The following is a 20,405-nucleotide window of genomic DNA, read 5'->3' as shown; positions in this document are numbered from 1 at the left end:
CTTTTATTATGGTATTTCATGTGTCAAGTTCACAAACCACACATTCTTTTGATCGGAATACCACCTCATTTCCTTGGTCGTACATTTGTCTAACACTCAACAAATTATGCTTTAATCCATCAATATACATAACAATACCATATTTAATCTTTTCTTTTAGAAAAACAGAACCTTTACCCTTAATGACAGCAGGTGAGTCATTTCCAAAAGTGACATTCTTTTCTTTCTCTAAAGCATTGTATGAAATAAGTTTATCTTTATCACCTGTCATGTGTTTTGAGCATCCGCTATCAATGTACCATTTATTTTCTTGTCCTTCTGCAAACAATGTTATGCCACAGCTTTCAGACTATAACTCCTTCCTTTTCCATACCTTAGAATTTGTTGATATTTTCTCCTTTTGAGATGTTGGCTATAATTTTCTCCTACATTCAGATTCTTCATGTCCAAAGTTATTGCAAACTGAGCATTCAATTTCATCTATAAGAGGTGAGAAGTTATTATAAGTGTTCTTCTTGAATCTTGTCTCATTCCTTTGTTTTCTTGCTTCTCTAGTCATGATGGTTTTGTATGCAACACATTGAGCAGCCTTATGACCAAAATTATGACATGAGAAACATTGTCCATTAAAGAAGAATTTTTTGTGATCATAGAATCTTATGGTGTTGTTCATCCTTGGATTGGAGTGAACATGATTTACCTATGGAATGTCTTTATTCTTTTGTTGAGGACTGAAGCTTTGTTGGTTGGTTTTTGTTGCATTACTGAAGCTTTGCTGACTAGTTTTTGTTACATTTAGATAGCTTCTGATGGTGGTTGAAGACTTTTTTGTTTGAGATGTTTCTCCAGTGTATCCAAGACCTGTCTTCATAAGAGGAGAGCATTGTACCTTGATAATTTCATCTAAGGTTTCAGATCCTTTAGCAAATCAAATATTGAGAGTTTTTATTTTCTCAAGTTCCTTTTTTAAACTTACTATTTCACATTCTAACTTATCATTATGCTTTTCCTTTTCTATGAGTTGATGCTTCAATGTATCTATGGCTACTTTGTTTTCTTCCAAGAAAATTTTGAGTTGAGTAATTTCTTCAAAGAAATATTTTTCCTCTAAAGCATCCACAAATTTATCATTAGACTCATTAGTATTTTCTCAAAAGCCATGAGTAACTTAAGATTTTGATCAAATTCTCCTTCTTCACTATTTGACAATCCAACACTATCTTCATGAGTATAATAACTTCTTCTATTGTCAAATCGTCTCCTATTACCTTTAGCAGTATCCTTCCCTTTGTCATGGTTGTCTTTATGAGTACATTTGGCATCATAATGACCAACTCTACCACAAGAAAAAAATTGACAGGAAGCTTAGCTCTGAACCTTCTAGTGCCCAGTTGAAGTTTCTTTACAAAGTTCACCTCATCTTCTTCTAATATATATCATGAATCCTTGTCTTCTTCCTTTTATTTTCCTTTTGTAGATGCTTTAAATGCAGCTTCTCTAACTTCTGAGGGACCTCCTTTCCTCATTTCAAAAGCAGTCAGGATCCCATGAAGTTGAACAACAATAAGAGTCTACAGATCCTACTTCTCTTCAATGGCAGACACTTTTGACTCGAATTTAGGAGTTAGAGATATTAAGATTTTCTCTACTAAAGTAGTGTCCTTTATTTCTTCACCCATATTTTCATGTGATTTACAATCTCATCTATACGTAGAAAGAAACTAACAATACTTTCATCATTATGCATTCTGAGAGTTTCATATTGAATTCTGAGAGTTTGGAGTTTAGCACTTTTTACCTTGGTATCGCCTTCATAGCTTTGAATGATTCTATCCCATATTTCTTTTGTTGTGTTTAGCTGCATAACTTTGACAAATTTTGATTCTGTCAAACTTCCCAATAATGCATTGATAGCTTTGGCATTAGTTTCATACGTCTTCTTTTTTGTTGCATCTGTGGGAACTGCGACTGGATATTGGTAACCTCCTTCCACAATTTCCCAAACATCTGCTCCAAGGGACTGAAGATAGGATCTGGTTCTTGTTTTCCAATATATAAAATTATTTTTGTTGAAGAGTGGTGGTCTGATAGATGTCATTCCGTCTTGATTGCTCATCTTGGGAGATCTTCCTTCAAGCGATCAAGCTTCTTTTAAAGGAATTACTTTGATACCAATTGTTGGGAAAAATACTGAGATGGGGGGTGAATCAGTATTTTAAAAAATCACAATAATAATTTTCTTTCCTGAAATTTATACGTGACTTTACTGAACCCAACTAGTGTATGTGCGTGATTGTTGTAAAAGAAACTAGTGTATGATTACTAAACTTGTAAAACGGCTAATTTTTTATCTGTTAAACTTGAACCAAAATGTAAGATATTTATCAAGCATTTGATAAGTAGTAAAAAGGTGCAATAAGAACAAAATAAAGTATCACACATAAGCAACACACATGAACACCAGGATTTAAGGTGGAAACCCAATGTGGGAGAAAACCACCGTTGTTGTCATCTCATTCTTCAAACTTATTAATATCAAAAACTTCTTACATTCTTGTATTGGTGCAGACTCATACCAGTACGTAGGCACCCACCTGCTAAAGGCTACAACCTTCACTCATTCTCCAACTCCTACTAGAAGGGAGCTCCAACCCCCTGATCTGATTACCAGCTACTACTGGCAAGAAGCTTCGACTTCCTCACTGAAGGCTCCAACCCTCAGCAACATTCATGGACCACGTTTCATAAATTTTCACACTGGATCCAACTACTTTAATACATCAAAACTTGTATATCAACTGAAGCAAACACCAACTTAATTCAAACAGAACAGTGAGATCACTGTAACCAAAACACAAAACTGAACTCATAATACTACATCAACACACAGAATCAACTGCAACCATGATCATTCATATGCCAAAATGTATATGCTACTTCACTCAAGGCAACCCGTGTGTATACACGGTTTTTCTGTAGAGAAACCTACGTACAAATCTTAATATACTGAAAACTAAAAACTTTGTAATTCTGAATCAAACACAAAGTTGACTAGAGATATTCTGAAATATTTTGTTAGCTTACAGAACCCTCATACAGTCAACAACATCAATAATATTTTCAACCAATCAACATGTAAACAAATTCAACTTCATTATTCAGTGAGTTCTACTTCAGACATTATCACTCAACCCAGATCAACATGAGGACATCATTGATAGACAGTAGAGAAACACCAACACTAATCAAGTTGATCAGTCATTTATGAACAAAAACGCTTACTTTATATACACAACTTTGAAGAAGCGAACCCATGTGTATACGTGACTTTATCGAGACCAACCTGCGTATAGATTTGCAAATTTTGACCTAAAATTACGCATCTCTTCAGAACATCAGAAAGACCCAAATCATAATATTCAAAGATAAAAACATGTTTCAATACTTAGATCTAGTCAATCCATGAGCAGATCATACAATGGAAAGTCATTTCAGGTCTCATGATCTTGATCCATCATTATATTCACCGGTGCATAATTATTTCATAACTATGTGTCAACTATGGCCCTTACAATGCAAATATACTTCAAATTGAAGTATTCATCAAAAACCCTTTCACATGCACACTTAGCACTTTGATGTTCACCTCCTTATATATTTTAGCCCTTATCCAATACCACGAGTCAAAACTACACTAGTGTCGGTGGTAATCTTTGACGGGATCACTATTCGTTGTTGCACTCATTACTATGGGCCAATACGATGGTAAAGGCTCCTAGTATTTAGAATACCATGGTGCAAAAAGCATACGCGACTTTGCTTCACAAAACTTGTGTGTATACGCAACTTGGCCTTGACGAACCCACGTATAGATCTTCAAATATTCACCTATATCAAACTTCTGATTTTGATCTATAAACCTTTGTCCCATCATTCTGTTATTATGTTCCATCACTCTGTCACCTTTAAACTGACTTGTGGATTCATCTAGTTACCATATACTTGTTCTGTTACAAGTGAGTTACCATGAAGGACAACGCATGCATCATAATGCCAACATCAAATTTGTTAGAAATTTAAAATGTATTAAAAAAAAATATGAAAATTTATTTCACAAAATTCCTAAAGAAAAACTTTAAAACCTAAAATAATTATAAAATAACGATTTTACCTTTCAAAATCAGAAAATATGCATCTAATAAACAAAACATTGCAAGTAAGAAAAAGAATTAAAACCTAGAAATTATAGTTTTTTTGGTAGTTTCAAAGTGTTTTCTAAGTTGTTTTTTGTGGCTTTCTAAGTTGTTTTGAAGACTTTTTTTTGATGATTTTTGGTGGTTTTCTAGGTTGGTTTTGTATTTTTTAAAGTTGCTTTGAAGGGTTTTTTTATGGTTTTTTGTGGTTTTCATAGTTTTTGTATGGTAAAAATGTTTTCAAACTAGTTTGTTTAATTTTGCAAAAAAAAAAGACAAAAAGATAGAATACCTACCTTCGTTTGAGCCTCTGGGAGGTTGGTGGGGTCGTTGGTGAGGTTGGTTGGAACTCTCCATGCACCAGTTGCTTGATCGAGCTCCAATACTCTCAATCAAGCTATTCAAACACTCTCGGTCAAGCTCTAAACTGTCTCGCAGTCAATGAAAATGGCACGCCCAAACCGCAGATGGGAAATTAAATAGGAAAAAATGGCTTGATCGAGCTCTAAAGCTCGATTGAGCACTAAAGTTCGAAGGAGGGTTTGTTTTTAACCCTCGATCAAGCTATTTTTTTAGCGCTCAAGCAGCTTGATCTAATGCTTAAAAATGGCTCAATCGAGAGCTTAAATTGCTCAATCGAGCCATCTTTTTTTTCACCTAAATGCACCCTCTTGCCAAAAAGTGTAACCCAAATCCATGTTGTCACCCACATCATCATCTTGAATCCTAAAGTGTTTTTAAAATTGAATTTAATAGTGCATTTTTTTAAGACCCACGGTTTACACTCATTATACAATGATATTCTTACTCAAAGAAATATGATGTAAATGGGAGGTTATTCTAAACAATGGAAACCATTCACCCCAATGATGTATGTGGATAATGAAATCTAACTAAATGTCCTTGTGGAGCTACCAATCATTACAAAACCAACCTCTTAGGCACAACTTGAGCACAACGATTCCATATAAATCATCTTGACTATAGATCTAGAGGACGTACAACACAAGGAAAACTAAAATTATTAGCATCACTAATTAGTAACTACACACCATTGATGTATGACTAGTTAATGTCATTGAACATGCTTGAAAACTATTCATAAATTGAAAATTATGGCTAGATTATTTAAGGTTGAATCATTGAAATTGAAATTTTGAAAATTTGATCACTAAAGTTACATTGGCATTGTTGTTATCATATTTAACAATATTTTACATTTAAAATTTAAAATTTATATTCTAAATTATTGGTCATGATTTTACTATTTTCTAATTTTATCTTCTTAATAAACATACTTTGCATTCAATCCCCTCCCCAAACACCCAAATTTCAAAACCATCATACTTGTATCAATATTAATGTCAACATAACCTAACTACCTTATTTTTCTCTAAAGCATTTCTTTTTTGGTTAGTTATCGCTATTCATTGCCTCACTATTTTGTAAAATGTAATTGCATGAAGAGGCATATTATATAGTGCAAGTCAAGGTATGTATCACCAAAAAATAAAATAATAATAGCAATATAATTAAGTTAAACTTTAAAAATCCTAGCCATCAGATCAAGCGCCAAAGATGTTTATAGACCTAATCTGGCCATGCAATTGATCTAAAGAATTGATTAATGCATGATTCCTAGTGGCATTCATCCTTGTCCTTGGTGATGATCAGAGGTTATGTGCGAGTTCTATTCAAATTGTGTGAGATAATGGTGACAACTCAATTTTTCCTCTTTAGCTCATCGTTACTCAATGCATCCAAAACTCGGTTAATTATGGAATATGTTGGTAGTGTAATGGTGAGTACCTTCGTGATCATGCCAAAGAGTAAACAATTTGATTCATATGGGCAATGGTCCATTCCTCTATCAATCTCAAGTACTCTCCTCTCTAGTTGGAATCGCTAGTGCATATTTTTGGTCTCTGAGATCATTAGGTTCTTGTGCAAGATCTATGCCTTGTTGGCCTAGTTTGCCTCTTGTTTATATTTCATGTGCAAGACCTATGTCCTACTCTATGTCCATGTTAATTCCATCTATTTTTCTAAAGTGGGTTTGGTCCTTGTGTCTTGGTTCCATGGCGATTAAATGCCACCCTATATATCTACTACACTTGTTGGCCTTTGTGCTTGTATCGAGCCTCTCTAGGCCTTGTCCCAAGCACTCTCACCACCTTCTGCACTATGTCTACCCTATGGTTTTCATGGTTAGTAATGATGCCCCTAAGTCTAGTAAGATGGGTGTTGTTCGGAATCAAAGAGGTTGTAGGTCTTCTTTCCAGGATGTCACATTATGCTCTCAGAGCACTAAGGTTGAGAGGGTATCCCACTTGGCTAGGAAAAGGTTCTACAATTGATCTCTCCTAACACAAGAAATTATTGGAGATATGATTAACAATGTCAAATAAAAGTGTTGAAATACCTCAGTGTGACAAGTTATAGCCAAATTCCAAGGTTGAGTGGAGAACACAAGGTTCTCAATGTCCAAAAATATTAAGATGTTTCACACCATGGAGTTCTATTGGTTGGAAAAGAATCTTGTTGCTACTTCTCTAGAGAAGTAATTCCATTCTATTCCTAAATCCATTCCTAAATTTTTTGACCAATTGAGGAGGCTTCAGGCCAAATTGTTTGTTCTTTGCAAGGTGGCTTTTGGTATTAGTTTCAATGTTTCTTGTGACGGGCTGAGGAATAATTTTTTGAGTTCATAGGCAAAACCAACTTAGAAGGTACCAATTCCAATTCCATAATTATCACAGATGAAAAAGAACACCAATAACCCTACACCAAGGAGAACCAGGATGCCTCCCATCAAGCCCTCTTGATAATTCCTCTTATATTTATTTCCATAAGTATTTTCAATGTTATGTCTCTAGCTAGCTTGTCTTTTCTTAGCATAGTTAAATGTGAAAAATCATTGGTCCCAAATAGTTATGTTAGAATACTTTCTCAAAATTAGTAAGTCCTTTTTGACTTTTTGGATGACCTCATGGCTAAGGTTTTATTTCTTTTTTGGCAAACCCTATAACTTTGGACTATACTCTTATCTATTAATATCAATTTAAATATCTTACAAAAAAATTAAGGCTCGCAAAATCAAGTCCCCAAGTTAATTGCCTCTATAAAATTGTTGAGCTTCACTTCATGTCCCCACCAAGTTAAGTTGTCAAAATTGCAATTGCCTTGTCTACCTTAAATATTAGCCTTGAAATGAGAGAGGTTAAAAAGGAACAAAAGATTTCTTTTTTGATATTGTAACTTGTGTATCATTGATAAAGCCTGTGAAACTAAAAACCATCCCAATGAGCATATGAACCATTAATAAAAGCAAAGGGTACTTGTATCGTTGGAATGTGAAGTTCGTGTTCAAAACTCCCCACAAGCGTTTTCACAAACCAACTTTCAAATTTAACATGTATTTTTATTAAAACTAAACCTTTTTTTTTAGAAAAATGAGTACTTTTGATATTAAGTTTGTGCCCAATCACAACAAATACTTGGGGGATCACATTGCCCATTTTCAGTACTAACCAAACTTCAAAGTGACGCCAAACCCATTACATAGAAAGACACTAGTAGACTTAACTATAGACCCAATTACATATGATTTTCAAAGCTACAAAAGGAGCAAAAGACACATATAGTGATCAGTGATCTACATGAAATTTAGTCATTTTCAGTGGTTGGCTTGTTGAGATCAATGTCATGCTTGTCTAGATCCGCCTGGAGTTGGTCTTGTTCTGTAGGAGCATCTCTGTTGAGCTTAAAATCCATTACTATACCCCGGAGTGCATCCACTTCATCCACCAGGCAAGAGATCTTATGCTAGGGAGCCATTATCTTATCAATGTGTTCCACCTGTGAGTGATACAGTTGGAAAAATTTAACTTGCAGATCATAATCAACTCTATGGAGGGCTTCATGAGTAGAAAGACAATGTGAGCAAGGGCTTGTTATTGAGGAGGTCTCGGAAATAGATTCAGAATTCATGGGGATATGCAGAAAGAGGTTGCAAAAGCAACAAATACCATACGGATATGACCTAGACCTCCCCAAGACGGCTTAAGGAGAGGGATGATCGATCGAAAGACATTGAGGACATGGGAATTCAGACTCAAACCTCTCAGGCCTCAAATTGTTGATACCTCGAGCATAGATGATACAACATTGGCCATTCAAATTTTTTGTCAAACCGCCAGAGGAGACTACGATTGGCTGTGAAATGAAAGTCAAAAAAATTTCACCTCGCCAATGAACCAGAAACATCCACAAAACCCCTAAGAAGGAAGACCACACTACCGTTGAAAATATGTCTAGCATATCCTCAAACCTCTTTAATAAAACCAAATTAGAACCTAGAGCATCGAGAAAGGAGCCTACTTCATAGGAGTTTCCATCTAGGCCATGTTGATTGCAAAGAACCAAATTGAAAATAGGAAACAAAGAGTTACCTTCATGCGCTAGAGCCCATACCAACCTAAGGTTGTCAGAGGGAGGGAGCTTAGGTGCTCCTGGAGTGACCTCGGAACGAGAGAGCCTTGATCTCCAAAATTCCCAAGAACTGGAGTGTCCAACCCACAATCTCACCACATAGATGAGGAGAAAATGAAACCAGAAGTGGAGCTCTTCCCGGAGTTGCCAGAAAATTGGACATCTGGACGCCGCAATGAATTCCATAGACAGAACTGCAACCAAATTAACAAACCACGAAGGTGATGGAACCATTAGAGGAAATTTGAGGTCTAAAATGGGATTCCTAAAGAATATTATAAAATAATAGTAGAAACAATAAAATAATATTAAATTACCTCATCAAGTTCTAAAGGGAAAAAAGAAAAATCTATTTTTTCAACTTATCTCCTTATGATTTTACTCAAATTTCGAGTTGGAGCACTCGTTTGATGCGAAATTTATTTTTTCATCCAAGGAATACTCATGTTGCACACTTTCGATGGACCCTACTACACGTAAAATGTGAAATACATGAAAAGACGTGATTTTATTCACATCTTTTCATGTATTTCACTTTTTCATGTAGTAGGGTCCATCGAAAGTACGCAACATGGGTACTCTTTGGATGAAAAATTAAATTTTGCATCAAACGAGTGCTCCCATTCGAAATTTGAGTTAAATCGTAGGGAGATAAGTTGGAAATACGAGTTGAAAAAATAGTTTTTTGTTTTGTTACTTTTTTTATCATTTTACCTTTTTACTCCCAAAATGGTGAATCATCCCCCATGGTTGACATCATAATGTTGAATCCTATTGGTTTTTATAAAGTTGATTTTTGTTGTAATTTTTTGTGTTGAGGCCCATTTTTTACCTCAAATTTTCTCTAATGAAGGGATATGAACTCAAACATGAATGAAGTTGGAACAAGGTGAAGCCTAGATTTATCACTCATTTCCCTATCCATCCACACATTCCTCATAAACTAGTCATTAAATTTCCTAGTACAACTAACGAATAGAGCCATCATGATTCTAAGAGGAAGGTGTTTCCAAGGTCAGGGCAGATGACCGCAGAAAATACCGAGTATGCAAGGCAAAGAGCAATATATATGCATGGTGGCGACTCTCATATAATGCCATGTCATGGGAGATAAAATTCCAAACATGAAACCAAATGTTAGAACATTCAAGAAATATGTGGGGATTATGAAGGGTGTTGCATGGAAGGGGCAGGGTAATGGGTAGGATATATTGAAGGGTGGATGGTGCAGCGGCCCTAGGTTAGTTCCAAGGAGATGAATAGTCAAATAAGAGAGGTCAAGGGGAAAACCAGATTCTAAGGACCATATATCCTTAGGGGATGGGAAGAATCTACTAGAATCAATAATTTCTAACTCAATCTCTTCCATAGAGTAGGCCTTATTAGCTTGCAAATCAACATCCATGTTATTGATTCTAAGAATATGGTAGAACTCTTTGGTATGAAAGAAAGAAACCAATCTTCTAATTCTTTGAAGCACTCCTCTCCTTAATGAGATATTGGATTGTAAGCAATGAGTCTCCAAGGACAATAATATATTTAATGCCTTTGTCTTTACCAATGCATAAACCTTGTAGGAAACCATACATCTCTGCTTGATTGTTAGTTTTCCTTCCCAGGCCCCATGAAAATTTAACCTCCATTATTCCATTGGGATTAAGTAATATACCTCCCCCTCCTACCACGCCTTATTAAAACTAAATCTTAACTAATAAGAACATCAAGAATAAAAACCTAGACCTGTGGTTCAAATGTATGCTCGAGAAGACCTTGACACGGTCAGTTTCTCCTTGGGGTAATAATAAAAAATTATTAAAAATGACCCGCAACTTTCTCAAATGGTGCTAACACAAATTTTAGAAAATAGGACACATGTTGTAATGCATCTCAAGTCAAAGCTTAGTCACATGGCTCCTCTATAGAATTGGGAAAAGATATGACCTTCGCAGTCAAATTGTCCTTGCGGCAATCAAAACAGTGTGAAGAATGGCCTGCCACTTTCTCAAATTTATAGTGTTGACACCAATCAATTTTAACTCTGAATCTGCCAAGAGAGGGATCAAATCTCTCAAGATGCAAACCTTGTTTTTTACTACAAAAATTTAGGAAAGGTTTTCACCTAGAAAGATTTGATTCCTTTTGGATCTTGGTAAATCTTGTGTTAAAATGGATATATGTTGATTTTAAGTAACAAACTAATAAAATGTTTTAATTAAAAAAAAAACACCTGTTTTATATAATATATAAATAGCTGACATTAAGATATTTTATTTATGATTCATCTTCTACTAAGTAACATGGTGGTTGCTAATTGCTCTATGAAAATTAAGTATTTATTTTTCAATATTATAAATAAACAAAAAAAAAAAAGATCAAACATTTGATTGGACCATAACTTGAAGGTCACATTGCATCCTTCCCACAATATAATGCCATGTAGATAATTGCTTCACATATTTTATGTCATAATATATAAACATGGTTGCAATATTCATTCATGATTTTTAGATTTTTGTAGAGAGAATTTTTACTCTTAACCTTTGCAGGGAATCCTTGAAAATAATTCATATTTGAGTAAACCAGCATAAATCCATTTTAAATATGGATCTAACATGAGCCTAGAGGGATCCAATTTCTTCACGAAACATTATTTAAATGTTTTGTATAGTTATTTAATTTTTTTTAATTTTAATATTTCTTATTATAGTTATTTAATTTTTTAATTGTAATATTTTTATTTTTTATTTTTATTTCCACGGACATGGGCAAAATTTGATTTCAACTTTGATGAAGAAATGACAGAGTTACACATCATACTAGGTTGCAAAATAAGCCTCTCGGCTCAATAACATATTCACCATCAGTGACTTCTTCCCATAATTTAAGCAAGTCTTTGCATAAAATAAAATAAGAATATTCACCATCAGTGACTTCTTCTCATAATTTAAGCAATTCTTTGCATAAAAAAAATAAGAATAAAATGTAACTAAATAAATATATTTGCAAAAAAATACTCTCTCTCTAACATTGTCACTACACTACACAAACTCACTCTAGGGCTATGGAAATTCTATGAACAGCTTACGAGAGACCATTCATCGTAGGCCTCCAAGTAGACATTCTTCTGAACTTGAGTTTGAATGATGATATTTTTGGATATATATGTTATGCATATTACTCTATCCATGGTTTATGTTAGTATTTATGAGACCCATGAAGCCTGAAAGCATATAATGCATATATGTGATAACAGTCTGTCTTTTATGCTTCTTTTATGCTTCTGGTTTTTGGACTAGTTACAGATCAACTATATGATTGTGTAAATTTTTTTAATGATGGCTTAACAAGTTTTTTTTATATCTTTATTTACATTTATGTAAGAGTAAAAATGGACAAGAAGATGTAAATAAATATACTTATAAAGAGTTATTTCAAACCATCATTTATATTTTCATGAGCATTTATGTAGGATTAAAACTATAAATGTGTAGACATACAAGTGCTTACTAGCCATTCAAATTTATGCAAGTATTTATGTTTAAATAAACAATTAATATATCTACTTCGCATCTCAATTTATTCCTTCATGCCAATTTATACAAGTCTTTAAGCCTAAGCAAACAATTAATTTATCTATTTCATATCTCAATTTATTCCTTCCTGATTTATCTACCTCACATCTCAATTTATGCAAGTCTTTATGCCTAAGCAAACAATTAATTTATCTATTTCATATCTCAATTTATTTCTTCCCGATTTATCTACCTCACATCTCAATTTATTCCTTCTTGCCAAAGCAAGACTATCCATTACAAGACTGTCCGTTGATTTCTCTGTTGACCACTATTCATTTAGCACTAACCAATGTAGACTATAATTTTTTATGTGAGTTCTAACTTGAGTGGCAAGGACTAAATTTCCCTGCAACACGTTTAATATGGACATTGAAATACTTAATTTATGACTAATAGTTAAGTATTTTCTATTATTAATATATTTTTGTTTTAAATTTTACATGTCAAATGAATATACATCAATAATATCATTTTAACATGCTATCTTTCAAGTTAAATAGTAAAAATAATTTGAAGTTTTTTTATCTTCAATTACTTTATCTTTGTATTAAATAATAAAAGTAATCTAAAGATTTTTTATTTTCAATTACTTTATTTTTGTACAAAGTTCATGTAAAATTAAGGTAGAAATTAAAGTATTTTCTTTATGGCCGATATTGATTTTTTTTTATTACTATTTTTTAAATTTGTTAATATATATATTATTGTATTGTTTTTAAATGTAATGTTATGTGACAACATATCTCATACTAAGCTGTAAGGCCCCTCTGGACTCAATAACTTATACTAAGCTGTAAGGCCTCTCTGGACTCAATAACTTTCAAAAAAATAAGACACAAATGTTGTAATATAACTCAAGTCAAATATTTGTTACACGACCTTTCTATGGAACTGAGGAATAGAATTATGATTGGCAAAATCTCAGTGAATTTAACCAGGTTTGACTAAGTTTCGTTGACTCGTCTATTTCCATGCCTGCTACACCATACAGTCTTTTGTTACTTCAAGACTGACCTTCATAGAGTAAATATTAGCTCTAAAGGATACTATAGTATTGCTTCCTTCTAAATAGTATAATTAGTTTTCAAGGCTATTCAATTCCCGGAGTTGCAGGGCTTGTGGGTGCATACAATTTAGAAATTTGCTGCATCACCAGGGACAATACTAAATGGTTTGATGGGTGGAATGTGCCATCTACCAAGATGATGTTGGTACACCTCTCGTAAGGAAAAATCCCCACAAATCAACTAATATGTCGATTTTTAAACTTCTACATAGACCACGCTAGCTTGGCTCACTGTAAATCATATTCAAAACCTGAAATATGTTTCGTTGTACCTTGTATCTTCTCATCCTCTATATGGTTATCAGGATAATCATATATATATAATGGTGATGTGCAGAAGTACAACGAGTCTGAAGTTGTGCAATTCTATTAGATACTTAATTCTATCATATAAAACGTAAGTTTTCTTTTTAATGGAATCGTTATTGTAATTAATGATTAATTATTACTAATTATATCTTATAGCAATCCCTTGAAGAAAAAAATAAACACTGACCAGATAGAGCATTTCTCAGAAGCTAATTTATCTGCATCTTACTAAGAAGAGGGCTCAAACATAACTCCATGCATATTAGGCCAACAAGCAACCATCTTTTCACAATGGTTAGAAAGGTGCACACCTGCCACTCACTAATTTTTAAGCATCATGGTCTATTGGAAATTAAGGACTACACATTAAAAACCAGTTACCAGTCAAACTCTATTATATTGCAAAAAATGTAATGCACAATGATACCGTACTATCATACAAGAGTAAACCTGAATTTCAGGTTTACATTTTATGCCAAGCGAAAAATAGACTGCATTTTAGACATTGCAGTGCGTTTATTGAAGGCTTCTATTTTCTCACCATTCTTCCAACTTATGAAATGTAGCTTCATAGCTGGATTGACCATGTAATCATAATTATCCAAATGTCTTACCTGTTAAATTTCCACTAGACTGCAACCTATTATTAACCAAAGTGTGGTGTCTTTCATTTCGAAGTTTCTCTATTTCAGCAAGACACTACGAGTATTTCAGACTCAGTTTCAACTTTTTCACTGTCTCTGCAGCATCTAGATTTAACCATCTATTGCTGCTATCTGACTGCTCCACCCATTGGGTAATTTTGTTCAGTAGTACACGTCTCCTAAAAAGCCATTTATGAACCCTATGGGAATCGCCTTGACTTTTCCCGGCATCTTCCGAGGACCTGACAATTCTCGAACCTTTGTCAAAGGCCTTCTCCAAGAACCCTGTAAACCAGTTTTCAGCTTCGATTTTAACCTGTTTTGCAAGTGCTATTATGTGGAACAAGTTGTTCTTTCTCTTAGAGTCAGGCACATTAACAGGCTGCCGTTCTGTGGGGACTGGTGGTTTCCCGTGAAACCTTTGGTCTGAGATTTCTGTCGATCTCAATTTATTTGAACCTAAATTTAGATTGTGATTATTTTCTGATATTAGGTTGTCATCATTTTCGTTACATTCTGCCAATGTCCTTGATAAAATTTTATTGGAACAGGACATAGATTGACCTAATGGTCTTTTAGCAGATATAGAAGGAATTGAGCCTCGAGGGAAAAGACCTCCTAATGAGCCTTTGTTAGCATCTTCAGATGCCCTACCCAGACAGCTTTTCACCCTTCTCAATGTTGATTCTTCCGCAGCTGTATGGTGTTTTAACTCAGGGTTAACAGGGCAATTCTTCATATCACTTGATAAAGCTGTTTCTATCCATGCCGCAGCAGAAGCCCACATCCCTGAGTAGTCCGACACTTTTTCTTTGACATCTGAAGCCTCGCCTCTATCAATAGGCATACTTTTAGTCCACGATTCCATATCGACAACGAACTTAGATACCCGCCCGTGTAAATCCATGAAACTTTCTATAGAAGTTTCAGGAGCTTCGGGTTTTGCTGAAGAACAGAGTTCAGAAAGGTTCCTGAATCCGGGACAAAGAACTTTTAGTGAACCTCAGTGCAAAACATTTTTACAACGATAAAATGAAGTTTACAACACGAGTAAAACAAGATCCAAGTATTCCGAACAAAACCCAGATGACATAACAATGAAAGGATCAGAAAATTGCAATATATCATTGCTCCTTACAAACTAAAAGAAAGAAAAAAAGACCCTATCTGAGCAGAGGTCAGATGGGGAAGACATGGACCAACCCGGTAAGACCTTGTAGTCAGGACCTTACCGCCTTTCAGGACCGACCTGGTATGACCTTACAGTCAGAATCTAACCGGCTTGGTACAGTCTTTTCAGGATAAGCAGAATCCAGATTAATTAAATTAAATAACAAACTAATTTAGGAATCTCGGCGAAATTCTCCAATGCCCTAAGCTACAGCACTGAAAAAGGTCATTTAAAAGAACCTTTTTCATTAATCTACACAGAAAATTTAAAAACAACATATATTTTCACTATCAATATACTGACCTCACAATCTGAGCCATTGTTTCCGTCGCAGAGGCTACCTGCAATGCTTCCAATGCATCCAGGTAAGCTTCGTCCCGCCTCTGCAAAGCTTCCTGCACATTTTTCATTTATTAGTCATCAAGGTTTCTCAAACCCTCTTTGCATCCAACAAAAATTCATGAGCAGACTAATCATGTATAAAAGGACTTAAGACATTCAGTAAAACTTTCTCTGTCACTAAATACACCCTCTAAACATACGTCCAACAAAGCCCACAACTAATATCAAGGAAACCTCATGGTATCCAACAAGAATTGGTGATGAGCACCTTTCATTCATACATCACGGCTTTGCAAGCCCTCGTTACACCAAACAAGAATTCGTGACAAGACTGATCATTCAAAAAAGGACTCAAGACATCCAGTGGAACTTTCTCTGTTACCAATATACCCTATAAGCATACCGCTAACAAACCCCACAACTGGTATCAATGTTTGACAAAAACTCATTGTACCCAACAAGATTTGCTGAGCACACCATTCATTCATAAAGGGAATTACACACTCGATATAATTTTCTCTGTTACCAAATAATCCCTCAAATGACACCTCCAACGAGCCCCAGGATGAAAATATTTTTTTGCCAAATCAACCCTTGAACGAAAGTAAATTTTATAGCAGATAAAACATCAAATGAAACCTCAAACAAACCCCAAGAAAAAAATTATTTTTTAACAAATAAATCCTCGAACGACATCACCGATAAATCCCGTGATTAAAATAATTTTTCCAACTAAATCCTCGAATTGATCTCAAATAAACCCCAAAACTAAAATAATTTTTGTCGGAAAAACATCCTCAAATGATATCAGCAACAAACCCCAGAATAAAATATTTTTTCTTCAAAATAAATCCTCAAATGACATCTCTGACAAACGCAACACTAAAATAATTTTGCCCTGTATTGCTGCACAGGATTTTTTTTTTTTTTTGGTCTGAGAAGCCTCCCCTATAACGATAAGGCAGGTCTCCTTGCAACATTCACAGCTCGCACAGGCCACACGGCCAATGAAAGGTGAAACATGCCTTTGGAGAGCAAATTCAAGACTAAACTAATTTTGCCCTGTATTGCTGCGGAGGCCCTTTTTCGATTTTTAGAAGCTTTCTTACCAGGAAAACTCCTTCTAAGACTCTCACTCACAGCTTGCACAGCTGAGATAGGTCATACAGAGTAAAATATGTCTATAAAGAATTTAAACCTCGGTGAGGAATATTATCCCCTCCGCTTAACCATAAATCCAAAACCCGGTTAAGGGTCCCGAGTATACTTACTAACATGTCAAATATTAAAATTCTCTCAACCCTAAAAGAAAAAATCACATACCTTTCCCAGGGCTGCTAGCTTCTCCGGCAAAATTGTGCTGAAACCCTCCCCAGCCATGTTTCCATTGTGATCAGAAACATCATTGTTCCGTCCTGATCTCTCGTTAGGTCCGAGGCATGGTCTTGCATGAATTGCAGAATTATTTTCCTGCAATACCAAATATAAAACGTTACGCCCACTTCAATAATTACCAAAAACCCATTATTAACGAGACAGACAATGTACCTACAGTAGCAGATTGCGAAACATTAGATATTTCCCGGCCCTTAACATCTTCACCATTGCTGTTTCTCAAAACCTTCGAATTCGCTCTGAAGAGCCCGCTGACAGAAGTCCTAACCACAGAGCTCCTGCCGACCCTGGACAACGACAGAGACCTCAGATAATCCTTGCTCGAACTGACAGCATCACAACACGACGACGACAGCGATCGAACCGACAACTTCTTGGCAGCTACCTCGGACGCCCACAGGCCGCGCCTCTGCAAGCCCTTCTCGATCGGTTTAGGCCCCGAATTCGTCACCGCTACCTGTTTTTCATTCTCGTGAATGGCGATCAAATCCTGGGGACTCCCGATGAACGGGTGCCTGCCTTGCAGAGGCCTGACGCCGCGCAAGACCGGGACAGGGGACCCAGGTTCGAGCCTGTCGACGTACACGAATTGGCCGAGCTGAAGCTTGTTACTCAACACCAGGTCGACATCTTCGTCTTTGAGAGAAACATAGGTAGCATGCGAGGAATCCGAGACCTTGACATAAAAACCGTGCTTCGGCCACAGCTCGTCTCCGTCAAGATCGGCGGGAACGATATCGATTACCTGCAGCAAAGATGATCTGTGTTCTCCGGCCGCCTTAACATCCGAATTCATGTGCTGCAGAAGTCGCTTGAGCATCCCAGCTGTTAACGTCGCCATTTTGAATCCCAATTGAAACCATAAATCCAAATTTATATACAGTGCTGGCAGTCTGTGTGCGCAGGAATCGATTCTGGAGAACCAGAATTTTTATCAAACTCGGGCGCCCTGCGGAAACGATTTGAAAGAGTGAGAGTTCAGTCCCTGTTGTTTGTTACCGCAGTCAATTCAAAATCAGATGGATGGATTTTGACAGTGCCCACTCCCATTTGTTGCCCGTTACAAGTCTTGAATTGATTTGTCAAATGCGGGATTTACGGTTTTGTAGGGCGGGCTGCACGGCAGCTTTCAAGTTTTCTCGATGACGTTGTCGCCTGGCCCAACCTATTATTACTAATTTTTTTCATTATCTCCACGCATACGCCGAAGGGTCAAACCCCACGCGCTACCTATTTTGACCGAGGGTTTTTCTCATGCACAAGTTTGGAGGCAAAGTTTTTATTTTATATTTTTATGGCATTTATTTATAATAAAAAATTATATACGAAAATGTGTTTAAAATAAAATTAGGTTAGTTGCGGTAGGCGTTGCGTGAAGTTAGAATTAGTTGAAACATCATCGGAGTAGATTAACCGGTTAACTTTTTGGATATTGATGTACCTGTAATGTTTGTCGGAAGAATTTGTCCAATTTCTAGGATTTAACTAACCATGCTTCATTAGTTGTGGAGAATTGTTTATTAATTAATGTAAATTTTGGTTTTGTGTGATATCATAACGAAGTTCTTAACCCTATTAATGTGGATATGAAAGTGTGTAAAATTATTGTAATATAATTTAAATATTTTTATTATAATAATTTATATGAGTTTGAATTTTTAAATTTATTATTTTCCACTCTTACAGGGTTAGAGCAGAGTAGGGTGTTATTTTAAGGGATTTTGTGGCGTAAAAGTTATTTTTTAGAAAGTTGTAAAATTTCAATTATGTTAAAGGTGGGTTACTGGTAATCTCTAGGTGATTTTGACGATTTAGATGCCCCTCATTGACAACTACTCGAGCCACAAGTTAGCCCTGAGTTTTGAGATGACTAGCAAACCTAATTTGTGGTTTGAGTAATTGTCACCCAAGGGCATCTAAACCGTCAAAATCACTCAAGTGACACGCATGGGCCACACAAACCATTAGCGTGGTTGGATTTTTGTATATATAATTTTCAAAATTATTTTTAATATATTAAAAAAAATCAAATATAATAAAAATTTGTGGTTTGAGTAATTGTCACCCAAGGGCATCTAAACCGTCAAAATCACTCAAGTGACATGCATGGGCCACACAAGCGATTAGCATGGTTGGATTTTTGTATATATAATTTTCAAAATTATTTTTAATACATTAAAAAAAATCAAATATAATAAAAATGAGGGTTTTTAAATTTTAAATAGGTATTTGTTTTCTTTTTATTTATTAGTAAAATTTTAATTCATAATTAAATTTTTTTAATCAAAGGACCATACCGTGAGTGGTAGCTAGCAAGTATTATGATAATGATGAAAAGAAAAAGAATCTAATTGTGATTCTTCAAAATCTTGTTTCTGTGATCAAAAAGAAGAGAAAGAAGCACTCCAAGATCACTATAGTTGGGTTGGCTTAATAAGTGAAGAAGATTGGAAGTGCGGCACATGTTAGTGAATTGAGAGTGGATGTGAGTCAGAGTCGAGCAGTGTAAAAGGAAGTGTTTTTCATCTTCCACCTTCTTAGTATCACAAATGTGACAAAATTTATCATCTTAGGAGTCTCGGGGAGTCTTCGGAGTAGACCACCCCTCATACTCCTCATTTCACTTAGAAGCTCGTGAGAATTAGTTCTTATCCTAGCAATGTTCATTTTTTTCTTAGTGTTGGTCAACATAGAGAGATAATTTTGGTTATCAAGGGTGGGGTTGATCACGTCCTTATAGTATCTTAGCTTCCTTTTACCCTCCAGCTCCTTATCATCCCACAACTTGTTCTTAAAATTGGAGGTAATAGTATCTTTGACACTATACTTGCTTTCCATGATGATCTCCTCCTTAATCCCCCAATGGTTGAGCCAACACTGGGCATCCTTATGCCACCCTTCCACCTGCGTTCTATTCTCCAAAGACATGTTAGTTTGTGTGGCAAAAATTTGAACATATTGAAAATAGTGACAAGTAATTTCTAAAAACTCAAAAAGACACTTTAAATACCTTGATATTAAAGTGAATAGTGATAATAATTGTGATTAAATCCCAAATCTTACCACAACAGTAATCAGAAATTATGAATTCAATACTAAATCTTAAACTAAAAATTATAATTTTTTAAAATAATAATATTTATAACAGACATTTTTTTTAATATTATTTATAATAAAACATAAACACCTAAAATTAAGAACAATCTTAATATCATAGTG

General features: G+C 35.1%; 1 protein-coding gene across 1 annotated transcript; it reads right to left on the bottom strand.

Annotated features, from left to right (window-relative positions):
* Positions 1-14,005: 14,005 nt before the first annotated feature.
* Positions 14,006-18,276, bottom strand: LOC149208098 (protein CORTICAL MICROTUBULE DISORDERING 5-like). The gene is made up of 4 exons (XM_089395933.1): positions 17,344-18,276; positions 17,115-17,261; positions 15,753-15,844; positions 14,006-15,249 (listed from the first exon to the last, which is right to left on the bottom strand). The coding sequence occupies exons 1-4, from the start codon at positions 18,025-18,027 to the stop codon at positions 14,334-14,336; spliced, it is 1,839 nt and encodes a 612-aa protein (XP_089252059.1). The 5' UTR covers positions 18,028-18,276; the 3' UTR covers positions 14,006-14,333.
* Between the last annotated feature and the right edge of the window lie 2,129 nt (positions 18,277-20,405).

The sequence above is a fragment of the Pinus tabuliformis genome, chromosome 1_2 (genome assembly GCF_031772625.1).
Source record: "Pinus tabuliformis cultivar Carrire ecotype Pingquan chromosome 1_2, CPIR1, whole genome shotgun sequence".
NCBI classification, from domain to species: Eukaryota; Viridiplantae; Streptophyta; class Pinopsida; order Pinales; family Pinaceae; genus Pinus; species Pinus tabuliformis.
Note: the sequence above shows the minus strand (reverse complement) of the source record. Positions and strands in the feature narration are given on the sequence as shown.